We start from the raw sequence: 22,784 nt of genomic DNA, 5'->3' as shown, positions 1-22,784 counted from the left end.
TGCATGGTGTGTTTCTCGGGGTTGTGGATCTTTACTTCCTCACATTTTTTCTTTTTCGTTCGTCACGGTCTGCCCTCTTTGCATGGTCTGGATCCTCCACAGTCGGTTCATGTTCTTTTCTTTAAAAATCAGTGGAGATGTTTTTGCTGTTGTGTGTTAGTTTGTGTTGTTTTTTCTTTTTAAAATTCTTTAGAGGAACCCAATCCTGATTAAAATTTGTTCTGTTTTCTCCCTTTTTTTTTTTTTGATTTCCCCGGTTGCCGACCCTTCCTTCCCACTTTACTTAATTGTGTCTTGTGGTAAGTTTCTTAGGGCTTCTTGATTTACTCCTTAAACGTATTTTAAATCAACAGCTGAAGTTTGTCATTTCTTTCTCTCCTGATTTGCCCTGAACTTGCAATAATTGGGAAGACGTTTAAAAAATAATAATTCTGAAATATCTTGTGAAAGGCGTTGTTTTGCTTAAATTTCCATAGCCATAGCTTTTCATGCCCAGCACAACCTTTTTTACGCGCACCTAGTGACACCTCCCGACTTTATTAGATTTTGTGGATCTCTTCCTTAGACTGTATATAAATATGGACAAAGTGCCCCTCCACCCCGCCCTAATTTCTTGGGGATACGTTCAGCGCCATCTTGTGTCTTTGGACACAGAGTCTGTGCAGTTCAGTCTGAGAGTGGAGCCACGTTAGGGATGACCTATCCCTACTACACTCCGCCCTACCTCCACCATTTACAAGCAAATGTTGGATGATACATTGTTTTTAATTTTCTTTTTGCAACTCCCACGGCCCAACGGGACCACTTTACAAAGCGGTTGGCATGGCAACTGGTGGTCGCCATTACGTCACATCCTCTTTTTATCGCATCAATTGACAAACTCAAATGAAACCTAAATAAAAACTTTACACTTGAACATGCATCAACATTATATTAACTACCTAAAATGACAGAAACCATCCTTGGGGAAAAAAAATATGTGACATGTACTTTAGGATTTTAATTTGTCCCAATTCCCATCCATTAACGTCGAGGAGGTGGAGCTTATGACATACTACAGCCAGTCACTAGGGGGAGCTCTACTTGCTTTAGCTTCACTTTACTTACTTACTATTATTATTATTATTATTATTATTATTATTATTATTATCACAACTCTCACCGCACTTTATAGAGCAGTTGGCATGGCAACTCGTGGTCACCATCATGTGACATCCTGTTTCCATAGAATCAAATAACTAAAACTGTCCATAAAATTGCCAATTGAACAGACGTCAACATTATACTAACTGCCGAAAATGACAGAAATTAAACTTGAAAAAAATAAAATAAAATTGACGTGTATTTTATTGTTTTTGTTTGGTCCAAGTCCCATGCACAAACATGGAGGAGGTGGAGCTTATGACCTATACCGTAGCCAGCCACCAGGGGGAGCTCTACTTGCTTTGGCTTCACTTAAGAGGAGCTGTTCCACCGTCTATCTTTATACTGTCTTTGGTCTATTCTGTAGCGTAAAGAGGTCTAGGCAGAACAAAATAGAGCATTTCTGGATGTCATGAGGAATCACTGAAGTAGTTTCAGTGATTCTTGACTCTTCTGTGTATGATTTGTTCTCTTGTTGCTCCTGAGTCTTGTCTTCGATCAAAGGCTGTTTTATAACCAAACTTTTCCGCTGCTTGGATCAAAATGTTCGCGACAAACAAACAAACGCTCACACAGGCCAAATGTGTCAAAGTGCATAGAAGCTGGGCTGGGCTTCCAGAGTGGACGTCGATGAGAACGTTTAGGATAATATGAGGATACACATGTTGTACACACGTTGTACACATATTGGCACTTGTTCCCTGTTGTTTTTTTTTCTCCCACTTTGCTTTTTTCTACCTTGCACCTGCCTGTCCTGTGTCACTGAGGTAGAAAAGATCTTGAACAGCTGCTAAACATCTGGACGTTGTCCAGCTCTCGCCTCCTTTCTAGGCACTTTCATACAGAATAAGCAGAGATTTCATATATTAAATAAAACTGCTTGTTATTTATAGAGAATTTTCGGATTGCTGTGCGAATTTTCTCTTTCTTTGCTTCTGTGAAGGAACCTTAAAGTCTGTCATTGCTGTATTAAGTTGCTATCAGAATAATTATATATATATAAAAGAAATGTTTGCTGATTCTCTTTGAATTGCAACTTCGAAAAACAAGCAGCTCGTGATTATAGGAGTTCATTTGATCTTCTAACAGTTTTTTCCCCTCTGCTCACAGGTTGGAAAGAGGATGTTTGGCACGTACTTCAGAGTCGGCTTTTACGGCTCAAAGTTCGGCGACTTGGACGAGCAGGAGTTTGTCTACAAAGAGCCGGCCATCACAAAGCTGGCAGAAATCTCTCACAGGCTGGAGGTAAACGCCAGAGTGCAGCACTGTCCCGTGGTGACACGGTGCTTTGAATGAATCCATTCAGTTAATGCATTTAGATGCGTTCTATCATTAAAGTTCTTCCTCTTCTCTGTTAGGGTTTCTACGGGGAGCGATATGGAGAGGACCAGGTGGAAGTCATCAAGGACTCCAACCCGGTGGACAAGTGCAAGCTGGACCCAAATAAGGTTAGTGTTGACTAAAGCACCCACTAAAGTAAACACTCATTTAAAGTACTGTGAGATAAACGCTTTACCTCTTAGATATAAAGACGAAAATCCGTACCATTTTAAAACCTTTAAAAATCCGTTTTCTTCCCGCAGGCCTTCGTCCAGATCACGTACGTGGAGCCGTACTTCGACACGTACGAGATGAAGGACCGCATCACCTACTTCGACAAGAACTACAACCTGCGGCGCTTCGTCTACTGCACTCCCTTCACCCTGGACGGGCGGGCGCACGGGGACCTGCACGAGCAGTTCAAGCGCAAGACCATCCTCACCACCTCCCACGCCTTCCCTTACATCAAGACGCGGATCAACATCATCCACAAAGAAGAGGTGGGTCAACAGCAACAGGCAAAGGCCTTTTTAACAGATTTAGTGAAGATGAGATTATTTTATCTTCATATCCATATTTGCTGCATTATATATATATATTTGTATATTTTTATGTATACTTTTGTATATTTTATTACCTTACTATGTTTTACCTCACTATACTTTTAGTTTTTTACACTTTTTGTTAACTTAAATTCTTCCCGTCTTTGTGTAATGATGCTACTGGACACTGAATTTCCAACAGTATCCAGTAGAAGTATTTATCCGTATCTAATTGCCAAGAAAAATAAGCTGTTTCACTTCTTGTGGTTCCATTAGTTTTCGCAAAATAAAGGGATATTTCAGAAATTTTGATAAAGTTCTGTATGTGTTTCCACTGAAAGATGTTTTGTGAATGAGTTCACGTGAGAGGAAGATGGACTCTTCAGTGACACCGGTGACAGGGAAATATGAAAAAAAAAAAGTGTTTCCATTGCACTTTTGCAATAAACTTTTATATCGACGCGTCTGAAAAAACTCCTCATGAGAGCGTAGAAGTGTTTTAGTTAAAATTATTTAAGAGGTTTTTCAAAACGTAGGGGTTTCCAGTTTTTTTATTGTGACTGTCTGACTCCTTTTCCAGATTATATCCACACCCATAGAGGTGGCAATAGAGGACATGCAGAAGAAGACTCAGGAACTGGCCTTCGCCACCCACCAGGATCCTGCTGATGCGAAGATGCTGCAAATGGTCCTCCAGGGATCAGTGGGCACAACTGTAAACCAGGTACAAAAGTTTTTAGAGTTATTAAGAAGAATTATTATAAACAAACCAAGATGAGGCGTAGCTTGATATTTACCTTTTTTCCCCCCTCTAAGGGTCCTTTGGAGGTGGCTCAGGTGTTCCTGTCAGACATCCCCAGTGACCCAAAACTGTACAGACACCACAACAAACTACGACTGTGCTTCAAGGACTTCACAAAGAGGTACGAGCCCTGAACGACCAAACACAATCCCATCGACAGACTGATACAGAATACAGAATTTAAATCGTCAGTTTGATTGCCGATGCCGTCGCTACACTTCGAGAAGCAAATCAGGCTCAAGCTTCATTGAACAATTTACACCGACTTTCCCTCGTCGCAGGTGTGAAGACGCCCTCCGTAAGAACAAGAGTCTGATCGGCCCGGACCAGAAAGAGTACCAGAGGGAGCTGGAGAGGAACTACCACCGACTGAAGGAGGCGCTGCAGCCCCTCATCAACAGGAAGATCCCACAGCTTTACAAACCTGTGCTGCAGGTCAACTCGCACAGGTGAGGCCCGACCACGAGCACGACGCCCGTGACGGAGCTGGAGCGCGGTTGGCGTGTTTCGAATGTTAAATTAATTATTTTTTTCTCGCTTCTGTGAAAATCGCGCAGCAAACGGCCGGCTTGACAAGGTAGCTTCTCAGACGGTGTCGTGTCGTGTTTGTGGGTATTTGCAGGGTTCCATCTGGTCACTGAGATTCGGAAATAATACTCGTAGCTGTGGTTATTTTTATATGGAAGTATATTTACAGCTATAAATTATCATCTCCGATGTGTCGGTGTCAAAAAAAAAAAAAAAGTAAAAAAAAAAAAACATTTTACAGCTTCTCTCGTCAGACTTTTTAAAGTCAAAAATCCTGCATCAAGTTTCTAACGAGAGGATGAATATTGCGTCTTTCAAATAAAGATTAATTTGAATTATTTCCCCGAGGTGGAAACAATCAAGCCGCTCACAACAGCAGTAATATGTGAACGTCACAGTTGGAACCTTGCATCCTTCACCCTCATCATCATCCTCATAGAAATTCATTTAGAGACAAGTCTGTGGATGAAATCCCGCTCAAAGTTGTACCATCATCCCATATGTGCAAAGCAGAAATGAGAATTTAAAGATAAATAGATGTCTTTAGATCCAGTTAATGCTCCTATCATTAGAAAAGTACATAAAAATGTGTTTGTTTTTTTTTCTGATTTGCAGAGATTCCTTCAGCAGAACGAGTCTTCGCAGGCTCGACATTTGAGGATGAAGACAACACACACACACACACACACACACACACACACACACCTGCACAAACACGTAACAGAAATTGCAATATTAATTTATTCTCGAGTGTAAATAGGAGTGTCTCTTGAAAGTCGAGGTCAGTGTTTGGGCAAGCAAAAGAAAAAGACTAGAAGAGGAGCTTGGTACGTCATTCCAGTGTCTTAATTTGTTTACAGACGGAACTGTTACACAATCAGAGGAGTGAACAAGAGGTTCTTAAGAGATTAAAGAGATACCTTGGCGTTTAGAATTTCTCTTTGCATCGTCGTTTGTCACAGCGGGGAACCGGAGCCCCGCGCTAATAATATCAGGCCTCAACTCTTTAAACCAAACAAACTTGTAGCTGTGATCCAACCAGCCGCTGAATACGAAGAACGCTCAGTAGAAAGTGCCAAAACCTCCATTTGTTTTTTTTTTTCTTTTTCGCCACCAAATTTTTACAAGCGTCCGCAAAAAAAAAAAGGTACGATTTTAAAGGTCAAGGTGTCTTTTTAATTCTGTACGAAGTGTCAAAAACCTGTATTCAATTTCATGTGTGCACTTTTTTATTATGGTGTAGCAATGCATTTTACAACTTGAAAGTTTATGTAACTCGGAAGAAAAAAGAAAAAAAATGCAAAAAATTGTACCAGTATTTATCATGATGCTTTATTATCATTTTTAGTTGGAGCGTTTTAAAATTAGGTACTTTAAAACATCCTTGTATAATTTTATGTAGTTTTTTTTGTTTTATTTTAAATATTTTACTAAATAAATATTTTAATGTTCACACACGGTGTGATGCGCCGATTAATGTCTGATTCTTGTGTTTATGTAGGATTTAACTCGAAGCCGGGAGGGAAAACAGCAGAAATGACACAAAGTGTCACTATAGTGGTTGGCAACAATCAACAGGACAAGAAGGTAAAAAAAAAAAAAGTATTGCTTTTAGTAGAAACATTAATGGGCTACAATTTAAAAGACACACGGATCAGAGCTGCTTTTAAATTTACACATAATACATCCTTTATAGAGAAGTGAAGGAACTGAATATGGCTCTTAATTACTTAAGAAATCAGAAAACGAGTCAATCCCTTAAACCGTTACTGGACCTGAGATGAATAATGTCACTGTACTGATGTGATACCATGTTATATTTTCAACATGTTAAATCTATGGAATATTATAAACGACAGGTGAGAAGGTTGATATTTGAGCATGCACAGGGACTCGTGGCAAATGTCTAATTTAAATTCTTTTTTTTTGAGAACAGTTGACAAAATGTCAATACTTTCACCTTAAAGCGTTTTAAAGTAAAAATCTGTTGTCTAATTTAGTAGATCAGAGTAAATCGAGACGTCCTTGTGAAAGACTTTAAGCACAGGTTTAGTTTCTTAGACCTTGTCCCTGTGCATGCTCTTTTTTTTTTTGTTTTGCATTCACCTTTTATCTAGTTCTTACAAGAGCAGGTAGAAAACTGAACAGGAGGTAGTGTAGGGTTGGTTTACGTGCAGCGAGAGTCGAGAGCTTCAGTGACTAAAACTTTGTTTCCTCCTTCTCCTCACGGCACAAAACGAAATTACAGCTGAACTTAAGGAGCTTTAAGTTACTGGATTTCATGTATCCTTTTTACACATTAAAATAAGTGACTTCTTTCCACTAAATTAAATCTGAAAAGTATAGTTATAAAAACCTGATAGTTGAGAGGAAAAACCCTTCAGAGGAGGGTCAAGGCTTTTCTGAGGGAATATCAGAAGAGTTTTGAATATACAGCACAGACAGCTTTTACTGATAAAAAAAAAAAAAAATCCATTATTCTGCATTTTGACTTCTGGAAATTTTAGTTCAAAAGTGCTTATCCATTTTGTAAAAGTGAGCCATACAAACAGAGACAAAAAAAAAAAATAACTTGTGGACACTGACAAGAGTATTAAAGCCAGGGTTTGACCAAATAAAAACGTACAGAAAGAAAATATCCTGTACAAGAATAAGGCTTAGTAATCCCTGGCACGTAGGACATCGGATCCTCGTTTATCCGAGTATTTCTAGAACGTGAGAACGTGAGTGGCTGCAAGAGAAGGCAGAGGTGGCCTTGGTCCCACAGAAGAGACGCAGATAAAGAACGCAGTATTTTAGTCTTTTCTCTGGAGGGGGGAGGGCTGCCAAAAGATCTGTGTTAGTGTCCGGGCTCGGGCATCTTTCTGTAGAACAGCAGGTAAGGAGTTGACGAGGAGCAGGTCTCGGGGGAGCAGGCCCGGAGGAAATCCTCCTCCTCGAACAAACGCACCTCGGAGTCATCGAACAGCAGCCATTTACCTTCATATTCCAGGAGGGTGTTCAGAGCCTGCTGCTCTGTGGCCTCCACACCACCACCACCACAGGAAGCCATCGATGCCTCCTCCACAGACTCCGCCTCTTTTTTAAGTTCAGCTTTTTGGCTCAAGCCGTTGATGGTTTTCCTCCGTTTAGATCCCTCCGCTGCCGCTGCTTTCTCTGTCTGTTTGCTGCCAATGTTCAAACTGGAAAAACTCCTCTGGCCTCCCAGAAGTCCCACTCCTCCCTCCGACAGCTTCTTGTTCCCCGATTTGCTCGCCAGGCGCCTCTGTCCCCTCGTGCTGAGGCTGAAGGACACCTCTCCGTCGTCGTATTCCAGCGCTTCCTCTTTCGCCTTCGGCGCCTCTTTGCTTTCCTTCCTCTCCTCTTCCTCCTCCTTCGCGCCTTCTCCGCCCCGGAGGAGGACCTTCACGTCCTTCAGGTCGGACACGCGCACGTAGGCGGTGTAGTGGCCGCTGCTGATGGTGACGCCGCTGTGCATGACCACGGCGAACAGCTGATAGTGTTGGCCTTTAGTGGAGGGCCGGGTGCACCACTCCTCCAGGGACAAGGTCAGAGGCGTCTGTAGGGGCGTGTTCACTTTGGAGAGGCCTGCGTACGGGTCCAAGCTGGAGGACAGAAGATGGGGAGATTAAAAAAAAATAATAATGACACAAAGGGAGTCAACACACTTGTTTCAAAAAGTCAACTTAAGTCAGTAAATTTTATGGACAGACCAGAACCACAGACTGCAAAGAGTTGACCAGTTACAAGAAAATGTTTAACATGGAGGAGGAGCTTATTATCTATACTGCAGCCAACCACTAGTTGGAGCTCTACTTCCATAGGCTTCACTTTAGAGGAGCTGTGTACTTTTTTATACATCTAACACCAGAACCAACAATGAATAAGTCAGAGTCTAGATACAAGTTAACAGGATCACTTCATTGAGATTTATATTAAATAAATAATTAAGAAACAAATTGTTTTTCCAGATTAGTGAGCATCTTATAGAAACATCCATCTGAGTTGTGGGATCCACACCTACAAGTTTTTAATTTTAAAATATGGTTGAGACAATTCACAGAACTTCTTTGGGCACATACTCTTCAGCAGAATATAAACACACCAAGCAGGTATTTTCCAAATTTTGTGTCAAAAATTGATTCCTTGCTTGCCTAAAAGAACCATTAAAGCCAGTGTGTTAAGGAAATATAATGAAACATGTTAGTTTGATGGTTATACTCATTGTGTAGTAATGAAAGTCTACAAACATTTCATTTTTTTGTTGTTTGTATGTCAGAATTAAAATGGAAGGCAACTTTCAGTGTTGGCCAATATCTACTTTATTTCATTTTATTGCTGCTTATTATGTTGTTATTTTTTTTTTTTATTTAAGTTCTTTGTAAAGTGACTCTTGGTGTAAAAGGGCAGATTATATAAGGTTATTCTGCCTCTTTCTGCTCCCTTTCATTCAGATTTGGGAAACGTTCTCATATTATTTATATTGAATAGTTTTGTTTTAATTAATGAAAATAATAAAAATAAGTTTGGATAAACTTTCATGTATATTTTTGCAAAAAAAACAAGACTGCACTTTGTCCAACTTTACTTAAAGTGATTTACATGAGGAGTGTTTCTGCAGAGCTGCTATGGACGGTAGGAATGATAACAGTGGTAATAACCTCTAACACTATTTGAACTAATCCATGTAGTGCAGCAGTGTTGAACTCACTCCAAGCTGTTGGCAGAGAAGCGCTTCAGGTGAATGGTGATGACTTTGGGAGTTTTGTCGAAGAGCAGGCTTCTCTCGGCCTCTGTGTAATGATGGCAGGTCTCACAGAAGTATTTGTCCTCTCCGACGATGCGCTCGACCGACGCAAACTGACCAATGGCCCATTTCAGAGTCTTCAGCTCTGGTTTAGGGTCTGGAGAGACTGAAGAAGAAGAATATCAGTTACTGAATGTATTTATTTGTATCATTATTACCTTTCTGTCCTTTAAATTTGCTGAATGCACCTTTTCTGCCTCGCTCAAGGTGACGGTGGAAATAAAAACTTCTAAAAACGGTGTGATTATTTTAAATAACGACCACAATGATTTGCTACAGGGAGGGAAATTTAAGTTTTCAAATGTGAACATCTACCAGCCGCTGACACACACTCCACCAGCCACTCAATAGTAAATCACTATTTTCTATCTTAAATCTACAAACCAATTTTAATATTTTAACCACAGCTGGGCTGGTGCTAGTTTCCCCATCGTGCCACGATACATTCTCAGAGCTCACAGGGTATCGTGACACTAATGCTTCTGTAATACGTCAAGACATGGACGGCTGCAGACGGTGTATTTGTCATTAGAGCGAGAACAGAACCCTTGAATATTTAAAAACAAAGTAATAGCTCTAAGAATGCTCACTCTGGGAGAGGTCGTCCGGGCTGCTGGGCTGGTCATCCAGCACCGGGACGCTGATGTCCTGGAAGTCCTCCCTCCGCTCCGTGAAGCTCTCACACTCCAGACAGCGAGTCCTCAGGACCAGCTGGCCCTGGAACAAGTGCTCCATCAGGTCGAGACCATCTGAACCGGACAGAAACAAACGGGGTGATTCACTGCAATTAACCAATAAAGCAATAGATACAACTAAATGACGTTTTTCTCCTTCCAAAATTGACATATTTAGGGTTTCTGCAGATTCAGACAAGACATCTTAAGACCCTTTTAAGACCATCTCATCTCATCTTTTCTTTTAAGACCAATATAGGTTAAATTTAAGACATTTTAAGACCCATTTAAGTCCACTAAGGGTTAAATTTAATATGTTTTAAGACTCTTTTAAGACCATTACAGGTTACATTTTAGACATTTTAAGACCCTTTTAAGTCCACTATGGGTTAAATTTAAGATGTTTTAAGACCATTTTAACTGCTACATGTCAAATTTAAGACCTGCACTAAGCATGTAAGATAAGGATCTCTACTAATGAGGAACAGAAACATAATAGGTTAGAAGGGGTCATACTGCAAAGGAAGTCATGACTAAATGTAATATGCTTGTATTAGAGTTTTTAAGGCCTTAAATTAAGATTATCAAATTTTAGACTTTAGGGCTTTTTAAGTTTTATCTGTTTGATTCCCTCCAGCTGGAAAAACATATGTTCTCCTAGTTGTACATCTTATATTAAAGAATGATCCCTTTCCTTTGTCTGCCGCCTCTTCCTGCCCTCAGTAATCATCCCATACCTTGATGTTTCACCGCCTTCTTGTCTTCAGCTGTGCTCTGAGGTGACGGCTCTTGTCCGACCTTCTCGTTCTCGTCCATCACTTCGTTTTCCTGCTCCGCTTTGTTCTTGCTCTTCACAGTCGAGGAGCTGATCTTCCCCACGCTGCGGAACTTGGAGAAAATGCTCGGCTGTTTCCCGGACGGCTTCAGCCAGCTCAGCCTCGTCCTCTTCTTCCTCTTCCCGTCCGCCTCGTTGGATGCTTTCTCGCCGCTCCCCTCTTGCTCGCACCCTCCGTCCTTATTCTGTTTCTTCGTCCCCTCCTCCTCTTCTCCGTCTTTACTCTGGGCGCTGTCGGCCGAGATGTCGCTGGAGGACTTCCGTTTGGAGCGGGTGAAGGGTTTACTTCTGCCGAGGTCTTCCTCCACAGCCTCGGCTTTCTTAGACTTCACAGACTTTGGCTTCTTCTTGGCGTTTCCCACCTCGGTGTCGCTCTTCCTCTTGCCGCTCACTAGGCCGTCCTCTTCTGTCGGGGGTTTGGATTCTGTCTCAGAGCTGCCGTTCTCCATTTTGACTTCCGCCACGTCGTTGTCGCCCTCCTCCTTTTCGGACTCTCGCTCCTTCCTGATGGTGTCGCAGGCCTCTTGGACATATCCCAGGATGCACTGCAGGACTTCCTGGGCGTCATGCTGGAGATAGCCTTCATACATGGGGTTCAGCTGCCTGCAACACAAAAACAAGGTTAAAAATTAGTTAACGGACGGAAAAATTACAATTTTTAACACTTTATCAGTTTGTTAAGGAACTAATCAAGTCCCGACAGGTTCGAATGTAACCAAACAGCATGGGTTTGGCAGACGTTTAATCAACATTAGTTACTTTTTAATAGATGAAATCAATGAAGAAATAAATAAATAAAGGTATTCATGTCATTTTCGCTATGAATACCAACCAGAAAAAGACAGTTTTGTCCTACATCGTTCATCGTTTTAGGTAGAAACAAGCATCTTTTCATTCTGAATGTGTGGATTCAGTATCGGTTGTTACCGGAGCGTGTGCAGCATTTTACGAGGCGGCGTGGCCAGTTCTCCTTCGCTGAAGCCATCGGGGCTGAGCAGGAAGCTGGACTGAAGCAGCTCCACTGAAGAGATCAGATGGTTGAAGCTGCTGAGGAGCTCGATGTGCGGCGGCGCATCCTCAGACGCATCTTCTGACGGCTGAGCACGTAAAGAGGAGAAGAATTACACCTTCATATATGGTTTTGATCGCACTAGATTGTGTAACGACCTTCTTGATTAGTGGCGACTTCTTTGTGGGAATTTCTTAAGCTAAATTGTAGAATAAAAATGTCTTGAACCAACCTCTTCGCTTTTATCGGCCTCTTCCTTTGGTTTGTCTTTTGTTTTAGACAAGTTGTACAGCTTCTTGATTCCTTCTCTGAATCCTGGGCAGTAGTACAGCACCTAAAGAAGCAGTGAGATCAGAAGACACAATGTTAATCATAGTCTTAACTATATGATTAAAAATGTATTTATTCACCACTTATCCCCCAGCATGGAGAGCTGAAAACCTCTTCATGACTGACTTTTAAGAACTTTATTTTCCTTTTTGGGGATATTTACGTCTATAACACGACAACAATTTAATATCCATGTCAAAACCATACTGGATAAATTATCAAAGACAGAAAACCAACCGAGCGAACACAGTCCACAATTACTTAGCCAATGCATAAACTCACTGTCATACTTTTGTCAGTACTTCCAACCAACACACAAACACACCAGGCATTTCAAACCAACCTTTACTTAAGTCAAATCTTTTAGAATTAATGGTTTTACACGACAGACTAGAAAAAACATTTAAACCCATTCATCTTTTTGGTAAAATGATGTCAAGGCCTTTTTCAAAACTTGCAAACAACCCGTATAATGCCAACACTGGCCGCAGTAAAAATAGATGTAATGATGAAATAAGACACTGAAACGTGTCCTGCCCTCACGCAGCATGAGAGGTTATCGTTTTGTGTAACTAGGGGCCTGAAGGAAGAGTGGTCCGTACAGATCTTGTGTTTCTTATTCCGAAACAAAAGGATGAAACGGGACCTGAAAGCTTTGGGAGCCGTGTTTAAACAGGTGTTACAGAGGAGACGGTACAGGAGCCAGAATGTGTGATAAAACCTCAAGTGTCGGTCTGTTTGCACCCAAAACACTGCCGCCAGAGATAAGCCACAGAACTGGACACATAGTTTGTCACAGTCAGGAAAACACTAAACACTGTGGACTGTCCACTTATCTCCAGACTTTAGCTGTTCCAACAGAAGACACTTGTTTGAGACACATATTTGTCCCCAATACAAAACACACTCAGTCAATTTAGTAACAAAGGAAAAATATGATTAGACATATTACATGACACATACTAAAAACTTATTTGGTGTAAATGTTAAATTGCAGTTTCTATGCAAAACTAAACTTTTTTTCTTTATCTGGCTCTTAACCATTATCTGACATCCAGAGCTGGACGGTATGACCAAAAATCTATACCACAGTATTTTTCATGGTATTTTTTCATGAATAATTACAAGTTCACAACCTATTCTAAGATGAAATCTGTGGACATTTAGAGGTTGTTTTCATTTATTTCGACATATTTATTCATATTTAAATCAGGTCTCTCAAGTTTTGAATTTAGTTGGGAATTCATTTTTTTTTTTTTACTGGAGGTGGGAGGGGGCTGTTTAAAGATAACCAACCATAATAGTAATAATACATTAAGTGATGTCGTGATTACCAGATTCTTCTTCAATGAGTGCATATTCATATTTGTGGTAGGCGTGGCGCTTCTATTTCACCTGGCAACCACAGAGATGCCTGCAAAATTGTCTGTGCCTGTGCTGCAAAATTAATTTCTTCACCACGCCTCACAGTGACGCACCATGCATGTTTACAAGTGCTACACTGAAAATGGTGCGGGTGTAAACAGTGTCTCACTGTGCACCGTTCCGAACGCTGTGTAATCAAATACACCGGTATGCCGGTATATTAAAAATAAATATCATGACGAAAAACAAATACCGGTATTTGGTATGAACCGGTATACCGCCCAGGCCTACTGACTACCCCATTTACACCTTATACATGAAGCATTACCCTTTATAAAAAAGATTTATGCATGAATGCTACATGCACAAACCTATACTCATGTATAGTCTCATACCACATTGAAATATGGAATTTGATGATCCAGATAAATTAAATATTAAAAAGACAAAAGGTTCAAATGTAAAAATCAAACGGGGAAAATAAGATTCTGCACTAATTTGAGAAAAGCAATGAAATTTCAAGAGATTGGAGGTGAGAATTTGTTTGCTTTGTTTCCTTCTATTGGATACGTTTAAGTTAAATTTAAAGAAATTACTCCAGTGTAAGGGACACTTATGTGAGCACCTTGAATGGTCATGAATGGTCTCAGATTTCTGGACTGCTATGTGTGCTACATCCAAACATATGAGCCCACTTTGTGTGTGGTTGCAAATCCTCACCTGTAAGATACTGTTCAAATAGCAAGTGTTGCCCAGGTTGTTGAATCCCACAAATGGCACCAGATTCTCTCTCTTTTCACACGGCAGCAGGAGGCCAGGCGAGCCTGGGCAGGGACGAGGACCAGGGACCACCTGATCACAGCCGCTACATGATGCATTAGAGAAATTACAATCAGCAATCGCATCAGTTGCTTGTCTGATTGTTGTGATCGAGATCTGCTACTTTAAATAAACACTTCCTGTCTGAATATCTTGTTTCAGGTTACTTGGTCAAAAGTACCTCATGAATGAATTTCAAATGTAAATAAAGATTATCTCTGTCTAGTTTAAAAAGAATTTTTAGTTCTGCAATCTTACGTAAAGAGATGTGGCAAAAAAAAGCAGTATTTTGAACTTTGTGTGGCCCTATAATAAACCCGTCACTGTCATCATACACGTACCTGGCCTCGGGCTCCTCTGGCTCAGCTGCTTTTTTGGGCTCATCTGTGAGAGGTTCAGAGAAATCCAGAGCCCGTTTGGTCTCCTTCTTGTGGAAGAACTTCAGAGACAGTTTATTCTTCCTCACGGGACTCCCCAGTCCCACCATGGTGTGGTCACCCTGTAGACCTGGCATCTTTGTCCCGGTGCTTTCAGGGAGAGTCTACTGAGACGCAACAGCGCACCTCACTGGCAACAAAAAGAAGTGCAGCATTTAATTTTAGCGGGCGCCATCAGAGTTCAACGAGAGCGAAAGTAACTACGCACTTAAGTTTACCTCTTACACGTCTTAAAAAACCCCAACTCTGCTCAATTTAATCAATGCAAACCATTCTGGTTTTGGAAGTTAAACCAACTTAACGAGTATTGCAACTATTATATAACACGTTAGCTGGCTAACGCTAACTTAATCGTGCCTCTCGTTTCATCGCCTCTCCCCTAAACAAATGGATTTCAACGGTTTACGCTAGCAACCGTTATGTCTTTTAAATTAGGGCACAGAAATCACGTAGAACAGTGCAAGATAAACCGACGCCGTTGAGCACTTTACAGACAACGGAGGTAAAAAACTGGGTCGACACAGCGAACAAGTAGGAGGAGGAGAAAACAGGGAACACGCCGTAACTAACTGGTCACGTCCAAGAAAATATACATTTAAATTCCTCACAAACTCGATATCTTTTGAAAGAATCGTACCTGAACGAGTCATTCCAAATTCAGATTTGCTTATATTTCATCAAATATCCAGTCTTAGGGCAGTGTTTAACGATTCAGATGGAACCGCAGAAGTTGGCGCTTTTTCCTGCTGGAGGACCCGGTGGCCGATACATTGCCGAAAAATCACCGACACGAAATCAACATAACCGGCAAAAAAAATATCAGAATAACGGGCACACCTGACATTAAAAACAGTTCAGATATATACAAATAAAACTGGGAAATAAGCTAAGACCCGTGAAACGTTACAAGACGACGAAGAATAACAAGATCTCAGGCGTCATCTAGGACACCTATTTCTTTTCGGCTCACCCATAGGAAGCACTAGGATGGTTTAAACGCCATTTTTGTAGTCCTCTGAGAGGCTGCGTCAAGTTAAATTAAATACCAGCTATAGGTCGTTAGCCTATTAGCACAATTAGTATAAGTCATATTTTTAGTTTTCGGAAAACATAAAAAAATATATATATGTATATGTATATATATATATATTTAGAAAGCACTGGCATTTTATTGATATTGTGACAGTAAGTCAAAAAATTAATTAGGCAATTGTGCTATTAGTTAACGAGCAACAGAATGTAGACTACTAATATTTTAAATATAATATTTTTAATGCAGAAATGAATCCACTTCACAGCAATGCCGTAATAGATACTTTCTCAGTAAGTATGAGATGCACACAGTTGTTTTTAATTCCACCTTTGCAATAATTAGCAGAATAACAAAAGAAAGAGAGTATGTTCCTTTAGCTTTAATGTTCCTGCATTTTAAGAGGAACAACATAGTCATTAAGTTACCTTTTTGTATTTGCCCATTCACCTTTTATTAAACTGAAGTCTATTTTCCCACTGTCTGAATGACACCAATCCTCAAATACAGAGCTCCACTCACAAAGTTCTTCTCAACTAACCTCAAGGACATGATATTAAAATAAAGACACAAAAGGAATCAGCTCACCACGTAAAAATAAGCAAACAAACAAACAAGTAAATAAATATTTTATGATAGTGTCCACTTTCAACCTGCAGGGGGCGACATTATCCAAAGAACAAGAGGTTGAAACTGTCCAGCAGCATCATTCCCACCTTCGCTGGAGCATCTCCTCATCTGACAGCCAGCAGGCTACCCCTCCACGGTTTTTACGGTAAGATAATATTTAGCTTTCTGCTCTATTTGTTAAATCCACATTTGCTTAATTTGCCCGCCGCGGCAGCAGCTCGCTTAATCTTCCTTTCGGCTTATGTGTATCAGTTGCCCTGTTTTGGTTTTAATAAGGCTACGGAGTGTTGGTGCTGGCGTGCGTTTTTACGGTACGGGGAGGATCGCAGGAATGCTGCATAAAAAAAAAACGGGAAACGACAGGTGTATCGTGTCATTCTTGCAAACAACCACTATAGGCATTCGTCAATACGACGGTGTGTGTGCTGGACCATCCGCTGCTGCTGCTGCTGCAGCTGCAGAGTTGCTGCTTGGTCAGCAGCAAAGCTGTATCGATGGACATGAGCCACTGAGCCTCAGCTACCAAAAACCACGCAGGTTTTCAAGCTTGATGATCCAGTGCATGTGGCAGTAAGAATGTAGACGGTGGTACATGTTATTGTTATTAAAGGCTACACCACTTCCTGTGAGATTGTAGTAGACACGGAGGCATTGCATGCACATACTATCCTCAGTCTAATGCCACAGAATGGGTTATCTCTTCAATCTCCAGCTCTGGTATTGCGTTAACATCCCACAGCTCATTTCAATTGCAGTTAATTTATCCTAAATCACATTCATGGTGTAAAATGACTGCTTAATGGAACAGATTTCATTACAGATTGAATAACCGGCCCCTGATTGATCCGCTTTTAACAAGGTGGGCTGGTGGGGAGGTGCTACTGTGTATATATGCTCTTTCACATCCCATCTAAATCCTTACCAGGAGGTGCATTATAATAGAGGATTACTGTGTTTAGCTTCGCTCATCACCTCCTGATAACATAATTTGCTCAAGAGGGCACAGTCTGATAGTGCCGCCCAGGTCCTGGGATACAGTGAAATCCACACAAGGCCTTGTTTTTGATTGCTATTGTGTTGCACATTGAATGCGACAGGGCAGACAGATGTGACGAACATATTCTGTCTCTAAAAATCTATTCCTTAAAGAAGAAAAACACTACCGTGAATGCCACCTCTTCAGAGATGCCGCCACCTAGAGGCCGATCACGCAAGAATTTAACCTCTAACCTGTGGTAGTAATGAGGACCTTTCTCCACGCACCGAACTATGGGGTTTGGTCTTTATCAAGGCAGGCTTTGTCCCAGGAGGCACAGAGATTTCACGGGCCGTAACAGTCGAGGTGGGCGGTGTGGCAGCTCAAAGCCCTTGACACGATAAAAAAAAAAAAAAAAACCTTACTGGCCTCCCAGCCGTCTTTTGCTCCCGCGCTGGAGGCAAAATGAAGGCATGTTGAGCGACAAGCAATGGTGCACTCCAAGAATGAGAAGCATGTCCTGGGAAGTCTACTAAAGTTTACCCCTCAAAAAAAGAAAAAAGCTCTCTGTACATGCGTGCATATAGGGATTTTCTTTACTCACACAGTTCCTACACTTGCATACTTGTTGTTTGATGAACAAATAAAAAGTTAACATAGATTTTTTCACTCATTTATGAAAGTTAGCCTCTAGCAGTTAACATTTAGTTCCTATTGCTCTCTACATTAATTGGTCAGTCTACAAACTAAAATATTGTAGTGGATCAAACTTCCTCTTGCATGTTTTGTTCAACTTATCCAAAAGTCGAAGATATTTAATTTGCAGTGAAGTTTTTTTTTTTTTTTTCAAGTATAGCATTTGAGCAGCTGGGCTAAGCTACTGTCTCCTTTTCATTTTGCCACAAGAGATGACCGCCACAAGCATAGCTTAACAGTTACGTTATTCTCTCCTGACAGCTAGAACCGCTAAAATTAACACCCACTTTTTGCCACGCTACAACCTAATAATAATACTAATTCTATAAGTGCTAAATTCAACTCATTAGCGCTTCTTTTTAGGGTTTTGCATCAGCTGGTTTATTCATTTTCAGCGAAAGCCCCTGTGGACATTTCTCACGGACGCCGCTCAGCTGAGACAACAGTTTCATAGAAACAAAGTTAATGAGATCCTTCACGAGCATATGCATGTGTGCATGTATCAGATCAGATCCCAGGCTGTTCTCTCTCTTTCACTCTCTCTCTCTCTCTCTCTCTCTCTCTCTCTGCATAATCAAGAGCATCTGAGCGACTCCCATTCGATGCACACTGAGGTGGGTGTATCCAGCCCAGCTGCTCTGATGTTAGCAAGCGGCAACTGCTCCATCCTACTCAGTCTGCTCTCCTCTTTCAGTCAGTCCGTCTGCCCTCTAGCGTAGTACTCTCCTTTCACTCACCGCTATTCATCGCCGTCAGGGATATATTTACACAAACCCACGTAGGTAGACACAGTGCCGTCCTCGTGGACCGGAGAGTTTGGCTGACACAGCTGTATATGTGCTTTAACCTGGGAAGACGCGGAAAGTGTGACTCTAAGGCAGTGCTGCTGAAACTCAAGTTTCCTCCACTACTACAATTTTTTGTCCCAAAGGGTACCACACGCAGCTGCAGAGGTAAGAGAAGGATAGATGCCTTTACTTTACACTCATTCTCCTCTCTCAGCTATTAGTTTAGTTTTAGTCCTCACCTCTCCTGCTCTCTTCTCTGGAGGAATCTTTTATTCTGTTACAGGTTTTACCCTGTTTTTTCAAAAAAATTCCTTTCACTTTGATGCGGCTTCGCTCTCAGTGCTGTTGAATTTCATTTTCTGCTGCAGAAATCAAACACAAGAGATGACACAGATTCTGACCACGCTGTAAAGTCTCTAGCTTTTATCACCGTTCTCGCTCTGTGTGCTGATGTTTTGGGTTGCCCCGAGCTTCGGGATCTCCAGCATCTCTGTGATGATCAGATTCCGGAGAAGTACAGATGTGCGGGCATGCACATACATATTTGTGCACATGCTAACAATAATAATAAAAAAAAAATGATTTTTTTTTTTTATTTTTTATCTTTGTTTGTCCTTGCAGTCTTCCTGTCTGTGTCTTTTTATCTTTTATATCTCACTGTGTCAGTTGATCCCCACTGTGAGCACTTTAGTAGCTTGGCCAGGTTTCAGTGGAACCCTCTGCTGGCTTGACTAAGCCAGAAACTGACATGTGCACATATGCACACGGTTACAATACAGACATATTGTACTAAATACACAAATAAATAAATAAATAAATATACTAATCCGGACCGGGGAGTAATCATATATGCAACTTCTGCTTGGCTGCTTCTGTATGAATTCACTCTGCATCTCTTTGCTTCATTTACTCTCCCTCCTTATTATTTATCTAACCCCCATTTCCCTCTCCCTCTCTCTGCTCTCTTATGGTCTGCATGTATTCACAGTTAGTCTTGGTCACTGCTCTGCCTGCCTGCCACAGATTATTGGACATGGTTGGCTGACTAACCGCAGCTACGCAACATTAAAAAGGCAAAAAGTTCCCACTACATGAGGCCAGAGTGCCATAATGTGCCTGTGTGTGTGTTGTATGCTGCATTTACTGACATTATGAAATTTTCATCGACACTCAGATTAAATTGTTATTCACACATACACACAAATCGTCTTCCGAGATATGGCTGACCTGCATGATCGATCAAACCAATCAATCAGACTTTATTTATATGGAACTTTTCATGCATAAAAGATGAAACAAAAAGTGCTTTATGTTAAAAACAAACACCCCTAACCCCCCATGCCCCAGACCCCCATTCATGCATACCTCCACTCCAACCTAACCCATCCCTAAGATATTATACAATATGGCTGAGCACTGAGGGACTATTAGCATACAGTCTTCACAGCGCGCGCGTGTTTATGTTTGTTTGTGTGTCAGTGTGATTTCCTTGGAGGTGCAGAGAGGTGAGTCATACCGGCTCACATGCTGCTGGCTGTCAGAGGCGTTCAGTGTAACGATGCCACGGTGTGTGATTTGCAAATTGACGCCGTCTGACAAAACCATACATCTGTGAATTGTTGAGTTTTAGGGAAATAAAAATTTCACTGAATTTTCTCAGCACTTTGATAGTTAACAGTCTTTTGAAGTGAAGTATTAAAATGATCAGAAGTAGAGTTTCAAGGGTCGTTTTGCACTGGCAGCAGTCAACGTATGGTTGTTTCCAACTGATCTATTGTGTTCGTACTGAAGGGAGCAAAGACAAAAATGACAAATGTGCAAGAGACAAGATGCACATTTGTACCAAAGCTCTAATTCCACAAAGCACTGTGGTTCTATTGATGTGTCTGTTGGTTGGTTGGTTGGTCGACTACTTCATCCCATAAAAGACTTTTATTGACCTCAGAAGTATAATCCTGATGACGTCACCGTTCTCATTAGATTGGCATTTGTGTTTTCAAGTAGAATTTCTACTTGGATGGAGTCGTGAGATTTGCTTCATACTTTTACGCCTCTGCAATTTCAGTTTCAAGCTGTCGATGAGCGTCTTTGACCCTAGATTTGATGGTGTGTCCCTCACTATTGCCACTAATTGAATGTCTGGTGAGTTTGTGAGGCATGGTCAGTTTGCAAATCAGTGCACAACAAGAGAAACAGTTCTCACTGAAAGTGATCAAACAACGAGAGACATCTTACACCGCCACAGAGACAAACAACCATTTGCTCTGACACTCACACCTAGGGTCAATTTAGAATCACCAGTTAACCTAACAAGCATGTCTTCGGAGGTGGGAAGAAGCCAAAGTACCTGGAGAAAACCCAGGGAGAACTTTCTAATATTTTTCATTAAAATGGTCATCTACAATGAATAAACCGTAAACTAGTTGATGACGGTATGTAGCTATCTTCCTCGCCAACTAGCTGGTCCTAGCTCCTCGGATTTCCCATTTTGATGGTAGAATATGGATTACTGCCACCTGCTGCTATGAAGAGTTATTTCTTTTCACACGTGTAGAAAGGATGTGACAGCATGCTCTTGGCTCTAGGCTTTCTAGTGTTTTCAAATGCTGAGTTTTGGTCCAGACTGAAGCAACATGTGTGTCTGGACCTATTGTGACAACATTGGTGATGTTCTTACTTGTCTTCCATCATATTGAATTTTTATTGGTTTATAAACAAATATCTGCAAAACTAATGACACTGACATACTGACATGTTTAATACCAATTTGCAATTGCAGGCATACAGACATGTGTGATGATGGTACATCAAAGTTCAAATTAACTGCAAAGCAAAAAAAAAATTAAGGTAACTTATCCCTGTTGGGTCCAGCTGTCACAACCTGACCATTAGGGACTAAGCCTTAGGTCCATGTGTATAGGAAAGAAAGCTTACTGAGCAACTTAATCTGATTCAAAGTGTATTGAAGCACTGAAGCAGACAGTCACATTGAGCCCACCCAGAATCTGCAGGCACTCCAGTGAGCATCTTAGGATGGCTGCTCTCATACAGAACACAGCGGAGGGAGAGCAGTTGTGAACATGCTATGCTTTTCTTGCTCTGAACCCTCCCGATGTGCTTTCTGAGCTTGTGTGTGATGGTCCCGATCATAATCATTCCAGTTTAAAGATAGCTGTCAGTTAACAAACAACTCTAAATACACGACATACAACACGATTTCTTCCCGCTGACATCACAGTGAAATGTGTGTGCGTGTGTGTCTGACTTGTGGCAGTGTGTTTAAAGCTGAGATGGGCAGTAATGTGCATGGTGTGCGTTTGAAGTTGGCCGGTGCCTGTAGATGCCAGTCTGTGCTCTGGCACGGCCGGCTGAGCATGTGGTTCGTATTCTCCAGACTTTCACATCCACTGACTTTTCCTGAGAGTTCACTGAACCCCTAAATGCCTTTGTTGGCCCACACAGCTTGAGTGTGTTTGCGTACACGTGCGGACACAACATTGATGGCCTTTAATCGCTAAAGGTGTTCACAATAAAGACAAAACTGAGCTAAAAATCTGAGTGTAGCAGTTAAAAAAAATAAAAAAATACAAAACAATACAAAAAAATTGTTTTATCTTCACAGTATTCCTAGTGGGAGAAAAGGATGCGTTTTCATTTAACAAGTGGCAGAATCTGGGATAAGAAGCTTTAGGGCTTCTTAGCTCTGCTGTGGGAGGGAAAGGGACTCCCTAAACTCTGTGCCTGTGTCAGTCAAAGATACCCAAAAAAACGCTCGCTGAGAACTCACACAGATACAGTACTTGTGCACACACACACACACTCATCAGCTGAGCGAACGCCTAGGGACGACTCAACTAATCTCATCCTCTGTTGACACACTATTCCTCAGCTGAGCCATGCTTTCACAGCTCCCTGTCTCACCACGTTGGTATCCCAAAGCTGGAGGTGTGTTTCCTCCTATCAGCTTCAGCAGAGGGGAGAGTTCACACTGGGCCAGAAGCGTGTGTGTGTGTGTGTGTGTGTGTGTGTGTGTGTGTACACTTGGAGCCCATG

At 41.3% G+C, this 22,784-nt stretch overlaps 3 protein-coding genes across 21 annotated transcripts in view; 2 read left to right on the top strand and 1 right to left on the bottom strand.

The window, feature by feature from the left end:
• The window catches only part of dock7 (dedicator of cytokinesis 7), a 46,785-nt gene extending 40,997 nt beyond the window's left edge, over window positions 1–5,788 (top strand). For 10 of the 18 annotated variants that reach the window (XM_047588276.1, XM_047588274.1, XM_047588266.1 and 7 more), the window contains 7 exons: window positions 2,254–2,388; window positions 2,502–2,591; window positions 2,727–2,963; window positions 3,586–3,729; window positions 3,822–3,928; window positions 4,089–4,256; window positions 4,951–5,788. In XM_047588276.1, coding sequence (XP_047444232.1) covers window positions 2,254–2,388; window positions 2,502–2,591; window positions 2,727–2,963; window positions 3,586–3,729; window positions 3,822–3,928; window positions 4,089–4,256; window positions 4,951–4,993 — 924 coding nt within the window. In that variant the 3' untranslated portion in view covers window positions 4,994–5,788. Of the gene's footprint in view, window positions 1–2,253; window positions 2,389–2,501; window positions 2,592–2,726; window positions 2,964–3,585; window positions 3,730–3,821; window positions 3,929–4,088; window positions 4,257–4,364; window positions 4,385–4,950 lie in introns of all 18 variants that reach the window. The other 8 variants (XM_047588275.1, XM_047588273.1, XM_047588277.1 and 5 more) reach the window with 2 other exon arrangements.
• usp1 (ubiquitin specific peptidase 1) lies at window positions 5,059–15,554 on the bottom strand. Its single transcript, XM_047588281.1, has 9 exons — window positions 15,249–15,554; window positions 14,516–14,741; window positions 14,076–14,220; window positions 11,893–11,994; window positions 11,579–11,748; window positions 10,554–11,254; window positions 9,733–9,891; window positions 9,047–9,248; window positions 5,059–7,940 (listed from the first exon to the last, which is right to left on the bottom strand). The coding sequence occupies exons 2-9, from the start codon at window positions 14,686–14,688 to the stop codon at window positions 7,175–7,177; spliced, it is 2,418 nt and encodes an 805-aa protein (XP_047444237.1). The 5' UTR covers window positions 14,689–14,741; window positions 15,249–15,554; the 3' UTR covers window positions 5,059–7,174.
• A 795-nt stretch (window positions 15,555–16,349) lies between these two features.
• kank4 (KN motif and ankyrin repeat domains 4) overlaps window positions 16,350–22,784 on the top strand; it is a 77,575-nt gene continuing 71,140 nt past the window's right edge. The window contains exon 1 of one of the 2 annotated variants that reach the window (XM_047587221.1): window positions 16,350–16,416. The gene's annotated coding sequence lies outside the window, so the exon portion shown is untranslated. Of the gene's footprint in view, window positions 16,417–18,606; window positions 18,897–22,784 lie in introns of those variants that run through there. The other variant, XM_047587220.1, reaches the window with a different exon arrangement.

The sequence above is a fragment of the Mugil cephalus genome, chromosome 6, assembly GCF_022458985.1.
Source record: "Mugil cephalus isolate CIBA_MC_2020 chromosome 6, CIBA_Mcephalus_1.1, whole genome shotgun sequence".
Lineage (NCBI taxonomy): Eukaryota > Metazoa > Chordata > Actinopteri > Mugiliformes > Mugilidae > Mugil > Mugil cephalus.
This window is presented reverse-complemented; position numbering and strand designations above follow the sequence as displayed.